An 18,947-nucleotide genomic window follows, 5' to 3' on the forward strand; every position below is an offset into this window, starting at 1 on the left:
CTGAGGGTTATAATCCCTAAGTGGCGACTGTCCCCTTTCGAATGAGGGGGGTTTGGGGGGGCCACGTCCCCTCCCCCTCCGCCCCCCACCCCAAAAACGATGGGCCAATAACTAAACATTTCCCCAATTAACCACTGCATACCTCATTTTTTCTTTAATTTATAACTTTTTTATAAGTTTTCACAAAAAACAAAACAACGCTCAAAATCTTTCGAATTTGTAAAGTTGAAATAACCTAAAATGTCACGAACCAGAAATTGTAAACAAATGTATTGTGTGACGTCAGCGAATGGGTAGATGCTGTCAAATCGACGAAGAGAGGGTTAGCGGTCCGCGAATGGCCCGACCTTTATTTTCTGGATCGTGGTTTACTTGCTAGTTTCGGCACGATTACGATAACCACTGAATTCTTAAGCCTCAAAAGCAGATCATAATAAAATATTTATATCAAATTAAAGGTAATAACTTGTACTTTCTAAGTAATGTACATTAATTAATGTACGTAATTTTTTAAAAAAAAGGTAATTTTATGAAAAAAATTATGAAATTTTTTTAGTTTTTCATATTTTGGACTTTAAGATATAAAAAATATTATTAATTAAATACACGAACTGAGAGTTAAATTAATTTTCTTTATTTTGACACATTACTTTTTTTAATCGGTTATGTAGTTCATAAGATATTAATATTTATAAAAATCTAAAAAGTAACTTTCAACACTAAATATCTTGAAAACTAGAAGGCCCCGACCTCTTAAAGTGGGTATATTTGAAAGGCGGAGAGGCCCAGCTTTCCAATTGCAAAGTCAAAATTTGTCGCCCGGGTTATCGTAATCTCCCCCAAGTTTCTGCTAGTTTTGCGTTTCTTTACTATTTCTTTATTTCGCTCTCTGTAAGCGTAATCCTCTCAATCTTCGTGTGGTTATACTGTGTCAAAACGTTTTATTAATCGAAAACTTAAATAAAATTAACTTATTACACTGGAACTATTTAATATGAGAATATGTGATAAACGTATTTAACAATTGTTCGCTTTCACCGGTGTGTGGATTGATTCGCTCTGGTCAAATGTCTATCTTTTTCGAGTCGTTAAGTGCACTTTCATTTTGCGTTTTTAGGCCAAAATACAATAGCGCAGTGGCAGTGGCAGTGACAGTTTTTAAAATCAGCTGTTACTGCTAATATTGGCAGTCACTGCCGCAACAAATACCATACGGCGTTGTCAGTGGCAGCTTTTTTTGACATTCTCTTTTGTTTGTTTACATTTTTTTGTTGTTGTCGTTTAGGCTTCAGTGACGTGAACAGAAGTTGGCTGCATTTTATTTATGTCAAATTCAGCATGCGAAGTTTGCTGCGATGGAGGCAGTGGCAGTGAATTTAGAATTTGGGCTAAACTGAGCAGTACTGCTAGCTGCCACTGCTGTATTGTGAGTCGCTTCATTGGACACCACACTTTCTAAAAAACAGCTGATTTCGAAAAACTGCCGCTGCCACTGCCACTGCGTTATTGTATTTTGGGCTTTTATGAATCTTTTTTTTCCGCAGGAAAGCACTTTCGTTGCTGGCAAAGGATCCTTTATGTAGGTCCTTAAATAGCAGGTTAATCAACAGTCTAATCACTTTATTACTGAAAATGTGAATCGACACAATTCACGGCAAATTAATCCAGCTGGTTATGTTACTCTCTTGATGACTTTGGTAGTCATGATACTGGTGATGCCATCTGTTCAGATTTATGTGTTTTGGTGTGTTTTCCACAGTAGTCAATTAAAACGACAGGAAATTGAAGCTTCCGATAGTAGCAAATTTTATGTAGAGTAGTGCACGTTGCTTGGCTGGCGGTTTGGCGCGTAATTACGCGACGTGGCAACTTTTTCAATTGTCATCTGACGTGCGATGTTGGAGCGTGACCCTGGAGCGGGGGGGGGGCTTGGTGTAGGAATTAAGCCAAAGCGGCTTTGCAAGGAATTGACACTTACAAATTATCTAGTCCTTCAAAAGGGCATAGTCACATACAAAGGGACAGCTTCAGAAATTAGATCAATTTCTCTAAATTGTTGGCGTGAATAAATTCAATCAATATCGAATAGTCTTTAGTATTTTTTGATTTTAAAAGCTCCATAAGGGAGTTGTATTTTTCGAAAATATAAAAACTTCTTCTCTTTACAGCGAATCTGCGGCATTCAAACAAAAGGTGGTTTGCGGTTTCAATAGAGCTACAAAAATGACACAGGCTGGTTGTATCCTGTCTGAATTTACTTAAGTATTCTTTACAATAGGTGTGCCCAGTCAGCAGACGATTTAGGATTTTGATGTCAGCCGGAGGCAGGTTCTGTTGGTTTTTCGTGAACCACGGAGTCCGCGTAACTGACGGTTGTATTTGTGCAAAGGTTTTCCCTTTAACTAGACATGTGTTTTGATATTCAACATTCCAATCATTCCAGATTTTATCTCTAATGCGTGTTATAGGTTCCTGAAAGGTATACCTGCTTTCCATGACTAAGCTCCTGTCTACTGCAGTCTTGGCTGCAAGATCTGCCTTCTCGTTGAAACCAGTACCTCGGCTCGGAACCCAGCATATAGTGATATCTTGAATAGAAGAGTTACAAACCTCATTGTGTACTTCTGCCACCACAAAGTTGTTAGTGGAGTCCTGCTCCAGTAACTTGACCGCACCATCACTGTCTGTAAAAATATCTACCCTGGATAGCTTCAATCTCTTTGCAATTCTTACAGCCTGCGTGATGGCACAGAGTTCACCAAAGGTGGAGGAGAATTTTTCATTTAGTTTGTACATATAAGATGTATCGCTACATATGTCATGGATAGCACATCCTACACAATCAACAGCTATGGACGCGTCAGTGGCGAATAGGTATAGTCCTTCTCTTTCCATTGTTTCTTTCTTCTCCTGGTACAGCGACATCAGCTGCCTATCAGAGAATTTTTTTTTTGCGTGCCCAAGTTGTGGTAGAACTAATTTTAAATTTGCATGCTTTCTAAACTAAGTGTTCGTGTTTATGTTTTCGATAATTTCTTTGAATTTGTTATACGTAAAACTGTAGCTAGTGTTAATCTGCGGAGAGTTATTAAGTTGGTTTTTGAGCGTTACATTTGAGCCCCATTGTTTTATGAGCTCCTTTGCGGTTAGCCAGGTTGCTCTGCGCCTAGGGGGTAGTTCGCGGCTAGTGCATATCTAGAGTGGATCGGAGTACTGGGAGGTACACCAATACACCCTCTAATGGCATTGTTAGATATTGACTGTAACGCATTGCTGTAAGTTTTCGGTGCATTTGCCAGAGTGGTAAAGGCGTATTCTATTTTGGATCTTAATGTCGATCTGTCGATTTTGGTTAATAGGTTGATTCCTGAGTTTGCTTCTCGTTTGACTTTATGTACATGATCTTTTATAGATAGATTGGAGCTAACCATCCTGCCTAAAATTTTAGTTTCAAAGACCTGTTCGATGTTGGTCGAATTGATGTTGAGTTCAAATCGCTTTCTTGGCCCTTTAGTAAAGTGTATGAATTTGGTTTTAGATAGGTTGAAACTGAGGTTTAAGGCCTCGCATTTCGATTGTAATTCAATAAGTTTGGTTTTAAGATTATTGAGAGCTGATGGCACGGAGCCATGGCTGAGTGGTGGCTGATTAAAATAATGTCATCGACATATTGGAGGATCTGTGTCATGTGGTCGCTTAAGTCGTGCAGTCCGCTAGTGTAAATGTTAAACCAACTCGGCGATAAACAGCTACCTTGTGGGAGACCATTTTCCACCGTGATTTTGAAAGAAAGTTTTGGATCCAGTTACAAATCGTTGGGTTGAGGTTGTGGCTATGTAAAATACTAACCAGCTTCGATGTTTTGACGCAGTTGTAGGCATTATCAATGTCTAGTACACAAGCAAAGACCTTTCTATTTCCTTTTCGTAGCGATTCTATTTGATGCAGCGCTTGATTTAGACACATCGGCGCCGATTTATTTTTCTGTATGCAAAGCTGTTGGATGGGATGATCCCTTTCTCTTCAACTTCATCTGTCAGCCTAGCTTTGACTAGCATGTTCGCACATTTAACTATTACAGACAGCAGAGATATCGGTCTAAAATTGGTGATAATGTCTGTGTCTCTGTTGGCTTTCGGAATACAACCTTGACTCTTCGCCAGGATTCCACCATCTTATTCTCATTTACATGGTTTTCTAATTCTTTGATTGACTGTGGTTTCGTCGGGAAGAGCTTTTATCATATCAAACGTGATTTTATCCGGTCCGCCTGCTGAACCTTTCTTCTTTTTTACCAAGTCAGTAAGTTCCTCCGCCGAGAAGTTAAGCCTATCATTTTGCCCACATGGTAGATAGCTTTGAGTCGTGTCATCATCATTCTCCATTGCCTGGCTTCTGACAAGCGTTAAGAACGCCTCATCATTTTCCCTACTCCAGTGGCTAGTGTGTTTGCTTCTTCCTTTAAGATTGTTTACGAACCTCCAAGATTCTCTCGTATTTGGGTTTTTGTTCAGTTCAGCAATAGCTTCTTCGAAGTTAGCTTTCTTTGCCCGTTTACTTCTTTTTGCCAGTGAAGTTTTGCGGCTATCGCAGCTTCAAAATCTTCGACATTGTTGGTGAGTCTGGCTTTTTTGCGGGTTGCCACAAGCCTCCTATAACTAACGTTTAGCCCATCATGCCACCATGCCTTTGGTGTAAAACCAACTTCATTTAGGTCAGTCGTCGACTTTTTTAAAGCATGTTGAATCGCAGAGTTGAAGGATTTAAGACCGTTCTCGCACTTCACCTTATTTAGTTCGTTGTTTAGGACCTTTTTACTGATGAAGAAGTCAGGCTATTTCTCTACGTTCTTGAGATCAATTATAATGGGCTGGTGATGACTTTCGCCAATGAAATCGGCTTTGGTTGACCAGTTTTCGAAGAGGTTGCAGTTGGTAAGACTGAGGTCTAGTACCGAACCATTTAATCCCACGCCGTTGGTGTTGGTGTAGAAAAAGGTTTTCGCCCCGCTGTTGAGGCACCTGAAATTAAATCTGTCGATGGCAGCCGAAAGGCTTTTTCCCCTCGTCGAGTCATAGCTGTCCCCCCACCTAGAAATCTTGCGTAGAAGTCTCCCAACAGAATGGCGTTAGGTTGTTTGTTTAAAAAAGCTAGCAGTTTCTGAATTTCGTTGTTAAAGTTATGAATCGTTAGGGTTTGACTAAAGTATGCCGAGCAAATAGTGATGTTGTTGTCCAGATTCGTCGTCTTGCCAATGACAATGTCACATTGCGTTTGATATTTAATTTTTTGTAGTTTAATATTTCTTTTGCTGTCAATAGCCACGCCTCCGTAGCCATCAGCTCTCGTTTTTGGTTTAAGGTTGTAGTTAATGAGTTTATTACCACTAGGATCTTGGGAGAAAATCTCCTGCAATGCCAGCAGCTCAATGTTGTGTTTTTTACAAAAAAATTCAGCGTGTGCCTTGTTGGCCTTCAAACTCTGCACGTTGAGTTGTAGGTTGAGTACAGATTTGTGATTGATTGGTTTCTACGTTCCGTTGCGTCTGCTGTCGTTACCTCCATAGCATTGCTATCGGAGTTATAAACTTGAATGTTAAACCTTTTGCACAGAAGAAAGACAAGTCTTTCAATTTCTGCGACACGGCTCCAGTTCTTGGACTCGTAGCAGGGAGTGATGGGTTGTTTATCTTTTGCTTGTCTGTCGGTCAGATTTGGCTTTTGACCTCCACCGGCTGTGGGAACCTGAGCCACTTTACTATACCTAACTCTAGTTGAGATTCTGTTGACAACTTCATTACTGTTCACCACTTTCGGTCTGTTGCTGACCAGTAGCTCGTTTCTGTAACTCTTCTCTATCGATTATTTCTCTACTGGTAGAGAATATACGTCATTCTCTACTACTCATTAGCAGTAGAGAACAGGGCGGCGAATTCATATCTCAATTCGCCTTGGTAGAGAATTGTTACAGAAACGAGCTACAGGGCAGGGAAGCTCTCATAATCTTCGAGAAGTGAGAATCTGTTTGAGCTTTGTTTGAGATTGTGGTAGGAGTCAAAGGCTTCTTTCCTAGAAATTTTTTTAATTGTCATAATTTTTAAAATCTCTTCTTCTTTTTCCCATTTAGGGCACGATTTCGTACTAAGAGCGCTATGGTTCTGGATGCCACAAAGAATACACTTTTCATCATTGCATTTCCCACATGTGAGACATCTCTTTTTAGCTTTACAAGCTAGTCTAGTGTGCCCCAGCCTACCACAGTTGTAGCACTGTCTTATTCTGGGAAAGTAGTGTAAAATTTTGAATTTAGATATAAATATGTCTATCGACTCCGGAAGGTTGTTGCCTTTGAATCCTATCTTTACAGCGAAGGTTGGGAGAAGTTTTTCCCTATCGTTTGGGTCCCGTATTTTAAGTCTCATGACCGAGGTCACTGGAATGTCCGAATGTATGTTTTCTTTGATTTCTTCGTCAGTAAATTCTACAGGGTTGCCGTACCACACCGAAGGTCTCGATAAAGCTGCGCGGGATGAAAGGTCGTATTTTAGCATTTACTAGGTCGCCGTTTTTGAGACATTCATTAGCCGATGATACATTGTCAAAAGTTACCTTGTACAGGGATTTGCCTATAGCTTGCGCGTTACGCATGCCTTGAATATTTAGTTTTCTGATTTTTTCAAAGAGAAAGAGTCCATTTTTGGTTTTGTTATTTTCAAACAAGGAGCTTGCCGAGGTGTCGAAAAGCACGTTCGCTTCTCCTTCATGGTCATTGTCATAAACTATCTCGATTTTTGCTGCAGCTGGTGTTATTCGAGCTCACATTATTTTGCTGTGAGTTCTCGTTAACAAAGGGATTTGAATGTACATTCATTGGGGGTATATTTAATGTGTCACTTTCATTTTGCCCTGCGGCTGACGTAGCGTTTTCGTTGAAAATGTGCACAATTTGGCGGTTATTTTCGTTTACCCTAGTGTATGTACCCCTTTTTAGTAACATTCCTTGTAGCGGAATTTTATTAACAGTTGTCTCCGCATCATCCCTACATTCACTATCACTGTTAGAAAGAGATTCACCAAGACCTCTTTCTTGTATGACTATCTTTTTCTCGCTCATACCTTTGTCTTTTTTGACTTTACGTTTTTCCCCCTCTTTTCTACAGCTGTAAACCAGCCTGTGTCATCCACTAAAGCACCGTTATCTGGCGGCTCTTCAGCCGCCAAAGCGTCCGCCATTTTGGCGTCTAATTACCTGCACAATAAAAAAACACGCACCTATTGAATAAATTAAGCAGACTCACCTGAAAACTTATCGTTTGGATTTAGAGCTTAGAGGGAGTAGTCCTCCGACAGTTCCCTCCGTATGTACAGCACCGTGGACTTAAAATGAATATTAAAAACCTGGAGACCACACCAGACACTCCCAGGTGCCCCCTGCGTTGTTCTCCACGTTGATTTGGTCCTTCTTGACCTCACCGCTTCCTCTGCACCAGACTTTCCTTTGCTTATATAATCTCCTTTTGACTTTTTTTTTAACTTTTCCTCAGTGCGATCCTCAGTAAAGATGAAACTGCTGGTGTATTGAGTTAAAGTTGAAATCTCAGAATTGAGCGCGTCCGTCTTCAACCAATGTCAGATCATGATGCAATAATAGGTGCGTTCGTTTAACATCTCCAGCAGAAACCAACCAACTGCCAAATTTCGGCGAAATGTCATCTGTTCTCTCACAAGAGAGAAATATCCAAAATAGTACGCGAACAGAAAATTTGCAGAAACTTGCAAGTTAGACGAACAGCTGATATAATTTTTGTTTACATACAAAAGTGTAAAATTTAAAACGTACGAAAAGTCATCGCAAAGTTGTATACTGACACAGTTTATTGATTAAACAAATAACTACTTATTTCTTACAAGTTTAATTAGTCGCATTTTGTAATTTTTATCTTCCAAACCATCAAATTCAATTTTGTGATTTGCGTAAATGCCAACCAGCTGTTTTTGATCAGCTGTTTTCCTGTTGGCAAATTGCTGTTGGCAAAAATTTTTCCAGCAGAAACCAGCAGCTTCCCCTCAAAATGAAATGTCAGTTTGCTCTCTCAATTTCCCCTACTTTGCAAGTTTTTTGCGTACGCGAACGCAAAAACTTGTAAGTTTTGGTTAAACATGAACAATTAACAGCTACGCGAACGCACCTAATACAAGGTGTTATCAGTTGGCAACTTCTCGCTCTAATTCCGCCATATTGACTACCTTACGTGAAACAGTGTTACTTCTTTCACTATTCTTTGCCCATTAATATAGTTGAATGCTTTTTATTTTTTCTCAGTATACACACTTTGTTTTCTTAAAAAGGTATTTTATCTTATTTTATTTCATTTCATAACGAATATACTATAAAAAAGCAAATTTTGTTAAGGAGAAAATGTGAAATTTTATATTTTTCCCCCATATGGGGATTCATTTCTTCCCGTTTTTCTTCTCATTCTACTGAGCTAAGGTGCGCCTACATGCTCGCTGTCGATTGCTACAGACGGCGAGCGACTCATAAGTGATTTTGTACTCAAAGCGTAAACATGGAAAGGAAAGACGCGGATGATGCAATTGAAATACTTATGACTTAGGGTTTTTTATGTATGTGTTACTTAAATTTATTTATATTTTACTTATATGTATGTACATACATATACATATAGTAATTTAGCCTCATTTATCAAAAATTCAATTAACGCACATAGCTTGGATGCATTTATCTGCGATGTGCACACTGCAAGCCAAGGCGTATTTAACAAGGTGGTGTTGGCCGTATATAAGTAAAAAATTACACTAACAAATTATACGCTGATGTCCATACTGTCATTGGTATGAGTTACAACAAACACATCATTTTGACGTAATGGCCTCCACGGCGAAAAACTCAGCTGTCGCCCCAACACCACCTTGTTTAATACACCTTGCTGCAAGCATCAACACAAAGTGAGGTTGTTGTTTTTGTTTCCAATGCGATGCTCGCAAACCACGCTACAAACGACGAGCATGACCCGCAAGCCGCGCATGTGCGCGGATATGCTCGTCGTGTGTAGCTACTGTAACTATCTGCTAGAAAATAAAAGAAACAAAGCCATTTTTGCATTGCAACGTCTGATAGGCTGATTAGAATGAAACTTTGAAAGGCCGGCATCTGTTCTAATGTTGTGATGTGACGTGGAGGGCCGTCATTTTTCTTTTTTGATAATCCTGCTGGAAAGAAATCAAGTTTAAATCATCATGACGAATTTGGAGCAGTTCAATAGGAGACAATTTCTATGGAAAATTGCTTTAAGAATTATTCTATATGGCATTATACTATCACTCCCATCTCTATGTTTGGGTCACAGCAAAAACCCCAGCTTTAAATACTCGCGAGAGGCAAACGAAAATTTCGATACCAGAAAGGCTCCAGCTCCAGTGCACGATCACGGTGATCTCCATCATCATGATCATCACCCACGTTTACATGACGATCAAGAGCATGTTCACCATCATGAAAATCATCATTCGGAGCATCATAAACATGACCATCAGCAGCGCAAGCTTAAAGCTCCACAAGGTCAGAAATAAAATTAAATATACATTGAAAAATATATTGTTTTTTTTTTCAGATATGTCTAGTGTTTGGTTACACTCTATAGGATCTACGTTGCTAATTAGCGCCGCTCCTTTTGTTTTGCTTTATACAATTCGTTTAGATAATAGTGAAGCAATGAGACCTCGCCTGAAAATCATTTTAGCGTTTGCCTCCGGTGGATTATTGGGCGACGCTTTTCTACATCTAATACCACACTCGACTCATTCGCACGTTCATGGTGATGATCATCACACCCACTCACACAGTCATGGTCACGACGATGACCACGAAAATGGACATGATATGAAAGTTGGCCTATGGGTACTGGGCGGCATTATAGCATTCCTCGCTGTCGAAAAAACGGTACGGTTATTGAAAGGTGGTGAGCACGGGCACAACCATATTCACTCATCAACCAAAGTGCAAAAAGGAAAACCAACAAAAAAATCTGACCAAAAAACGAATGATAAAAAACCAGAAGAACGAAAAGTGAACCCGGTATCGAATAAAGATCAGAAGGAATCAAATGAGGTAAAAATTACGGGGTATCTGAATTTAGCGGCTGATTTCGCCCATAATTTCACTGATGGCTTGGCGATTGGTGCTTCCTATTTGGCTGGTAATAGTATTGGTGTGGTTACCACAATTACGATATTACTACACGAAGTTCCACACGAAATTGGTGACTTTGCCATCTTAATTAAGTCTGGTTGTACAAAACGTCAGGCAATGATGCTACAATTAGTCACTGCGCTCGGTGCTGTGGCTGGCACTGCACTCGCCTTACTAGGGGCTAGTGGTGATGATGGTTCTACAGCATGGGTCTTACCATTCACAGCAGGCGGCTTTATTTACATTGCTACTGTCAGTGTATTGCCCGAATTGTTGGAGGAATCTACCAAATTGGGTCAATCAATTAAGGAGATTGTAGCCATGCTTATAGGCGTGGGTCTGATGATTTTTATTGCCAAGTTAGAGTAAGAGTTATGTATATACGCTTATATAATACGCTTAGTAAGCCTTTAAATCGTTAAGCGTAAACTACAAATGTTTCTGGTCTACATTGAATTCTTATAAGTAAAGCTTTCGTAATTAAAATAACGAATACGGATTTTTTATTTGATTTTTGTATAAATTAATTCTTATTTGATTGAAAAATAGCTAGGTCGTATACATTTGCATCAAGTTTTTAAAAGATTTTGATTTTGATTTGTCTTATTGTATAAAAGTTTTAATCTCGTTCAGACAGTATTCAGCCTGTTCAACTGCGTCTACGTTCTTGCCCTTCTTACCAATGCGCCATGCTAGCGAACAGGCTTCCTTGGCTTTCATTATTAAACCTTCTCGCAAATAAATCAAACCCAAATTGGCTTGAAGAATACCTTCCTGTGCTGTGTCCTTCAGTTCTTTTACCAATTCCAAAGCATCCGTTAAATACTTCTTCGCCAGCTCGTATTCCTCTAGCTATTGATTAAAAAAAAATTATAATGTACGTATATTAAACGGCAATTTTCAAACAGGTAGCATTATCTAATTTTATTTATTTTTCTATATTTTGAGCTAGACCTTTAGCGATGTATCAGTGAAAATGCATTCAACTCCATGCATTTATTTTCGAGTGATGCGCGTACAACACAGACACAGTCAGACAAAAATTCTAAAAATTGTTGATTTGGCTTCTGTTGCTTCAATAAAGACCCCCAAATTAATTTTTCTTTATTACCTATAATGTACCGACATTGGCCTGTTACATTTTATTATATGTATTAAGGGCCGATTTCATAATGAAACACTTACAGGTCAATTCTGCACGTTGCCGAAGATTTTGTAACCAGAAAACTTTATTACGAAAAAATTTTACCAGTTCTTGTCACCGCGATTCTAGGTACGTTGGTAACCCAGTTAAAATATTCAGCAATTCAGCTATGAAGAACTGGAAATTCTGGTATTGCATATTTCACGGGACAATACTTTGTTACCAGCTTATGAGATAGTAACCAAATTTACCGGTTACAAGAGCACACAGAATGCGAAAAGGGTTTACAAATTGACAGGAACTTTATTTACCGCTTACAAAATGTTTATTACCAGCGCAGAATAGACCTGTTACAGATGAGAATAGACCTGTTACAGTTAAAATATTCAGCAATTCAGCTATGAAGAATTGTGGAAATTCTGGCATTGCATATTTCACGAGGCAATACTTTGTTACCAGCTTATGAGATAGTAACAAAATTTACCGGTTACAAGAGTACACAGAATGCGAACAGGGTTTAAAAATGTACAGGAACTTTATTTACCGGTTACAAACAGGTCTATTCTGCGCTGTTAATAAACATTTTGTAACCGGTAAATAAAGAAAAGATCCTGTAAATTTTTAAACCCTTTTCGCATTCTGTGTACTCTTGTAACCGGTAAATTTTGTTACTATCTCATAAGCTGGTAACAAAGTATTGACTCGTGAAATATGCAATGCCAGAATTTCCACAATTCTTCATAGCTGAATTGCTGAATATTTTAACTGTAACAGGTCTATTCTCACCTGTAACAGATCTATTCTGCGCTGGTAATAAACATGCGTGGTCCAAAGTTATGCGGTAACATACATAAAAAATAAAAAATTAAAAAAAATATTCCGACGAACTGATAACCTCCTCCTTTTTTGGAAGTCGGTTAAAAATATTTTACTAAAAATGGATATTGCCTAGATGTACGTAGATCTGTCAGTGTTTTTTTTTCCCACCTACTAGAACTTGAAGGGAGATCTCCCTATGTGAGGAATAAAAGAGTACTCCCCTTAACCTGATTTCTGAGCAATAAGAGAGATTTGTCGGTTTTGTACTCCGTTATTACTCGCTTAGGAGCAAAAAGTGATGTCTCCTAAGCAGTGTTGCCGCGAAACATTTTTAGTGGTAGCTGAATTCCAGCTAAAAAAGGGCTAAAAAAGAGCTAAAAATCGTCGTTGTGGCTAAAAATGGTAGCTAAATTTTTTTACCTACATCTCTTATATATAAAAATAAGTGCACGTTTTTGGTGTGACCTCATAACTTGAAAACAGCTTCACCGAATTCAACCAAATTTATGTGGCATATTCGATTTATCATGCAGATGGTTTATGCGAAGTTTTCCCGAATTCGGAAGAGGGGGCGTGGCATCACCCATACTAACAAAATATAAAAATAAGTGAACGTTTTTGGTGTGACAATATAACTTAAGAACGGCTTCACCGAATTCAACCAAATTTATGCGGCATATTCGGGCCATCATGCAGATATTTTATGTGGAGTTTTCCCAAATTGGGAAAAGGGGCGTGGCATATGTATGTATCTTATGTATACAAATAAGTACACGTTTTTGGTGTGAGCTTATAACTTGAGAACGGCTTCACCGAATTCAACCAAATTTATACGGCATATTCAGGCTATCGTGCAGATGGTTTATGTGAAGTTTGCCCGAATTCGTAAAAGGGGGTGTGGCACCTTCCATACTAACTAAAATTTTTTTGTTGTATATCTCTTGAAATATTTGTGGTAGAGTACTGGAAGTTGGTATAGAGGTATAACAAATAATTCCATACTCATGGATAAAAATGGGCAGTATTGGAAAAGAGGGCGTGGCACCTCACATCTTATATATAAAGAATAAGTGCAAGATTTCAACCAAATTTATACGGCATAGTCGGGCTATTATGCAGATGGTTTGTGTTAAGTTTCCCCGAATTCGGAAAAGGGGGCGTGGCACAGCCCACACTAACAAAAAATTTCATCTGGTATATCTCTTAAAATATTTGTGGTAGATTACTGGAATTGGTAGCTATACGTGGCCTGTTCAAGAGTTGGCATTCCAAATTGTTTATTTATTCATACCCAAGATGGAAAAACAAAAAATTTCGTATATCCAAATCTGTTGGATTAAGATTTAAAATAAAGAATCAAAAATTTTGAATATATTGAATATTTGGTGTAGAGAAGCACACCGGGGTACTGCTAGTATAAATATGTAAGTATACACGCAAACATTTTCTATAATTACTGGTATAGAAAAACCATGAACTCTAAAAAGAATTACTATTTTATTCAACAAAAAAACTTTTTGTGTAACACATAAAGCATATTAGGGGCCACCAACTTACCTATTTTAAAGTATAGTTAAATCGTTAACGGATAAGATAACGGCCTAGAAACGAAAGGAACATACATAGAAATATGTTTACTTGCCTTAAAGGAAAGGCGTTCGCTTTATGAGCGAAGAGTTAAATTCATGAAAATCATAAATGAATGTCAATGATGAATAAATTTTGAAAAGGGCTAAAAAAAGGGCTAGGGGCAATTTCAAATTTTTGTGGCCAAAAAAAGAATTTGGTAGCCAAATTTAGCCACCAAAGGGCTAAAACGGCAACACTGCTCCTAAGCGAGAAATCCAAGAGTATTATTTTTGGTTGATAGGAGAGCAATACGCACCTCGCTCAAAAGAAATTTGTGTTTTCGAAAAAATTTATCATACAAAAAAAAACAACAGAAAATATTTCTTATAGAAGCATAAGGACACAAAAATTTAATTTGGATAGCACACAGATTTTAATAAAAGTCCTTTGGTATGTACTTCAACTTTTGTTTAAATATATTAAGTATGTATTGTATTACTTATAAATGTACCGTTAAATACTTTTCAGATTGCGCAAATTAGTGACAGCATTTTAGTGTGACCCCCGGGTTTAAACATCGCATGGGTGACAAGGATGTCAGATAAACAAAGTCACCTTCACAATTTCCCCGCTTGGCGGATTCCTGAACAGGCAAACATCCTTGACACCCATGAAATCATATAACAGTGCATACTTACATATATGTGCATATAGGTGCATATAATTCAAATCTTATCTTACCGTTTTGTTATTATTATGTTTTAATTTCATATGATTTTTCTGCAATATAATTCAAAAATTAAGCAATTATGTAAGACGTATCATTTATGTTTTATTTTTAAGGTCTTGTAATATTGCACAAATGCACGTGATTAAAAAGTTAAATAAAAAAATTTAATAAATAGCAAAATCTATTTGGCTAATGTAAAATGTTCGTTATCATTGCTCTCTTATTACTCCTACAGGAGGCTTTCGGGATGTATCTAATGGGAGCACTCCTTTATTGCTCGTTCGGGAGGAATATGGGATGTTTTCTATGTGCACTCCCTTGTTGTCTTTTTGGGAGGTAACTATGGAAGTACTCCCGTATTGCTCTATTAGGAGGTTTGTGGGATGTTAATTCTGTGTGATCCCCGATTGCTCGTTTAGGAGGTAAAAGGGATTACTCCCCCTCCTAGGACATCCAATGTTAAAGGGAGTATACAAAATTACATGCTTATACACAGAAGCATAGGGAGCAATGGGGAGTATTCGTATACTCCCAAGGGAGTACTCACCGAACAATCGTACGATGCTCCCAAGTTCTACTGGGCAGTTTATTAGTTTTGATTTCCTAATCTTAAAATAATATACTTATATAATACTTACATTGACACATGCCACACTAAGATTATTCAATATTGTTACAGCCTCTTCATTTACTCGTCCGTATACCTCGACTAGAGCATCATAAGCCTCCTGAAAAGAGTTTTTTGCATCAGCATACTTGCCTAACTTCATTTGCAATTGGCCGAACCTAGAAAGGTAACAACAAGAATGTTACAACAACATCGGATATTTAAAGCTTTGGCAGTACCAATTTTTTGTAAGTCCTAGCAATTCTAGTATGTCCTTGTCACTTGGATCTTTTTTCAAATGCTCTTCAATGCGCTGTAACGTCCACGTAAATCCTTGCAGTGCTTTATCCAGTTCACCTTGTAGTTGGGCCATGTGTGCCAGTTTCGCACTAATATGCATTATCTAAAATAGATCTTACTAATTCACTACTTAATGAAATGTACAATACATGATTAACTAAATGATGTATAAAATGAAAATTACCTGTGCGCTATCCTTTGAGTAGCCATCATTAAATAATCGTCGCATGACATCAACAAACAGTTTTTCTGCTTTTTTGTATTGCTCTTGTTCCATAGCTAGATTCGCCATAAGATCATAAATATAGGTTATACCTTCTTTGCTCTGTAAGTCTTGCGCCATCCTTAACGCCAAGTGGAGCATCTGTTCTGCCTTATCGAATTCTTGTCGTTGTATGCATAACACTGATCTTTTGATGGTGGTAACCAATTTATCTTCAGGCGACTCTTCGTCTTTAGAATTACCAAAAAATCCGAAGGAGAAAACACCACTAACAATGACACTAACCTTTCCTGGAGCCAAGTAACCCGACCATTTGTGGTTATTCTGATGGCCTTCATCATTGCTTGAGTCTCTGTTTAAACGTGTGATTTCATGTTTCCGTTGATCCTGATTTTCTTTTATATTTATAGGGACAATTCGGAGGTAAGGAAAGCTTAGTGTTTGTACCTTAAGGTTCTGACGCAATTTCAGCACTCTCAAATTTCTACCCAAAAATCGCGAGATACTGAAAAAAATTACCAAGTTCATTTTTAAATAAATAAATAAATAATTTTCTTATAATCAGCTGTTTCACAATGGTTAAGTGGCTGCTAAGAGCGTGTCTGGCCTGGCCAAGGCGAATTAATATAAGGTGATAGCAGGAGTACAAAAACAAAAATTTACATGTATTTGGTTTTTGCTTTCCCTGCAAACCATTTTTTCACAGTATTCTGCATTGTAAAGAAATTTTAAAGAATTCGTTAAGATTTAATTCGATTTTTTGCCGAATTTTCTAAAATTAAATAAATTACGCACACTTCCATTCGTTTACGAAATTTCGGAAGAAAATCTGAAGGAACGAAAATAATTTCTTTACGAGTTCGTGTCAACCCCTTCATATATTTTTCTTTGAAAATTCGTAAAAAAAATCGTTACAGAAATTAGACTCCTAACGATTTCCTTAAAAGTGTGTTTGCATTGTTCAACTTTGCGTTCAACTCAGCGCAGGGTTGCACGAAAAAAAAGTTGAATGGCTAAAAATATCAAAATATGAAAAAATATCAAAATATTCGCCATAAAAAGGTGTTTGCATTGTTCAACTTTGCATTCAACTTTTGGTTGAATGGCCTTTCAACTAATCGCTTTCAACAAAGTTGGTCGCCAGCCAACATTTAGCCATTTAACTTTTTTTTCGTGCAACCCTGCGTTGAGTTGAACGCAATTGTTGAACGCAAAGTTGAATAATGCAAACACTTTTCGGGAACTTTGGTTTGCAGGGCTGGCGGCATAAACTGTCAAAATCTGTAAGAGTGTATGAGAGTGTGTGTAGAAATTCGAACAAAATTTTTCAATTTGATATCAGAAGCCGTGCGGCGAAACACATATACAAAATCAGCTTAGCTAGTAACACCACCTTGGACGTGGCAATGCAATACATTTCGATAATAGGGCTTTCGCACGCGGCGATTTTACAGGCAACTTTTGCGTTCAACTCACGCAGGATGAATGACTAAAAATATCAAAATACAAAAAAATATCAAATTTTCGCCATAAAAAGGCGTTTGCATTATTCAACTTTGCATTCTGCTTTTGGTTTAACGGCCTTTCAACTAATCGCTTTCAACAAAGTTGGTCGCCAGCCAACATTTAGCCATTCAACTTCTTTTCGTGCAACCCTGCGTGAGTTGAAAGCAAAAGTTGAACGCAAAATCGCCTCATGCGAACACCTTTTAAGGCAGTCACGCCTTGCACGTAAAGTGTCTTTTGAAAGAGATTTTTTCTCAGTATATCCAGTAAACAAACATGGCTATTTTTTCCACCAAAATTTAGGTCGGTGTTATGCAGACAAATTTTGTTTGCCAAATTAAATGGCGGCTGCTTAGTTTGCTCCGAGGTGGTTATGTCGAGTTTGGCACAAGGTTGCACGTTCATTATGGTTTTCATGGCTATTGCCAACACGAAATGAGAATTTTGTGTATAGCAACAATTGTCTAAAATTTTTGTATATGCTACAACAACAATTGCACGCAGTTTGCCTAACAAAATTTCTGCATAACACCGACCCAAGAATGATACAAGATTGCGCCGTCCTGGGCGTTGACATTTGTGTACCACAAGTAAACAAAGAATAGAGCGAAAAGAAGAACGAGTAGAAACAGCCAAAGCAGTTCACTTTACTGCGAAAAACGTGTTTTAATTTTGCTAAATGCGAAAATATTGCATTTTTCATCTAATTTATTAGAGAACAGTGAACATTGTAGTGCACTCCATTGCTTTGCAATTGAGGCTGCTTCAGCAAACGTTTTAGTGCACTCCATTGCTTTGCAATTAAGGCAGCTGCAGAAAACTGCAGCAGCATCTCTGCGGGACTGATTAGTTAACTTGCTAATGGAGGCTGCGTGGAGCAGAAACAAAATCATTGTGAGGAAATGCTGTTAATATAATAATAGAGAAACATTTCGGGAACGGCTTTGCCTTGCCCTATGTACACAAAATGCAGCGATTCGTCCCATTTGCTACATTTGCATCTACGCTTCTTGCATCTTTACGGTTGTCGCAATTTAACACACAGCACTTCATTGTATTAGTTTTTACGCAGTCTTCAACTTAAAAATCACTCACAAATTGCAAATTAACACGATTTAAACTGATTTTTCACTTATAATTCAAATTTCTCTTTCGCTGATTTGTAAACAAAGGTTTATTTACAAGTTACCAAAACTGTCAAAATCGGCAAAACAAAAGTAGCGGTACCACTGACGGCGCCACCTTTGTTCGCAGCACCGTTACACCGACCTTAGTCCCCATAAAGGACTAGTGTTGCAAGCAATGCTTTTTCGGCCATAAGGGTGTTGTGCAGCAATTTTATGTAGTGAAAATTAGTTTAGCACTGCCATAATGGATAACAAATATTGCAGTGCGCTTGAACATCTCAGGTTTAACTGAAATATATATGTATTAAGAGTATTTATTTAACTAATACATACCCAATTTTTTTTATTTTACTGTGTCGAAGTCGTTGCACAAATATTTGTAATTTATAGGGCTTTCGCAGCAGGCGATTTTTCAGGCAACTTTTAGTTGAAATCAAAAATCGCCTCGTCCGAACGGCTTTTTTTCCTTGCAACCCTGTGTTTGTTTACATTCTGTATCAGTGTTGGGATATGAAATTGTTCCTTCAGAAAGAAATCTATACAAAAAATGTAATTGTATACACTTTTTAATTCGCTCATATATTTTCTTAGTACATTCCCTTCAAGACCAATGATTTTATGGTATTCATGAGACAGTTTTATTGTTTATGTACATACGTTTACGTATTTTACACTTTTACAAATTGAATCCACGTGCACATGTATTGCAT

The 18,947-nt window shown here is 37.9% G+C and overlaps 2 protein-coding genes across 4 annotated transcripts; one reads left to right on the forward strand and one right to left on the reverse strand.

The window, feature by feature from the left end:
- Window positions 1–9,108: 9,108 nt before the first annotated feature.
- Catsup (zinc transporter catecholamines up) lies at window positions 9,109–10,705 on the forward strand. Its single transcript, XM_017616766.1, has 2 exons — window positions 9,109–9,582; window positions 9,635–10,705. The coding sequence occupies exons 1-2, from the start codon at window positions 9,261–9,263 to the stop codon at window positions 10,579–10,581; spliced, it is 1,269 nt and encodes a 422-aa protein (XP_017472255.1). The 5' UTR covers window positions 9,109–9,260; the 3' UTR covers window positions 10,582–10,705.
- Window positions 10,699–16,428, reverse strand: Ttc19 (tetratricopeptide repeat domain 19). 3 transcript variants are annotated; one of them, XM_017616770.1, is made up of 5 exons: window positions 16,400–16,428; window positions 15,566–16,109; window positions 15,321–15,484; window positions 15,113–15,260; window positions 10,699–11,064 (listed from the first exon to the last, which is right to left on the reverse strand). In XM_017616770.1, the coding sequence occupies exons 1-5, from the start codon at window positions 16,405–16,407 to the stop codon at window positions 10,816–10,818; spliced, it is 1,113 nt and encodes a 370-aa protein (XP_017472259.1). In that variant the 5' UTR covers window positions 16,408–16,428; the 3' UTR covers window positions 10,699–10,815. The 3 variants fall into 3 exon arrangements, with proteins under 3 accessions (XP_017472259.1, XP_017472256.1, XP_017472257.1); XM_017616767.1 differs by lacking the exon at window positions 16,400–16,428 and adding an exon at window positions 16,268–16,392; XM_017616768.1 differs by lacking the exon at window positions 16,400–16,428 and having other exon boundaries at window positions 15,566–16,249.
- Between the last annotated feature and the right edge of the window lie 2,519 nt (window positions 16,429–18,947).

This window comes from Rhagoletis zephyria, unplaced genomic scaffold (genome assembly GCF_001687245.7).
Source record: "Rhagoletis zephyria isolate East Lansing unplaced genomic scaffold, Rhagoletis_zephyria_1.1 Rzeph_scaffold_01269, whole genome shotgun sequence".
In the NCBI taxonomy this organism is placed as follows: Eukaryota; Metazoa; Arthropoda; class Insecta; order Diptera; family Tephritidae; genus Rhagoletis; species Rhagoletis zephyria.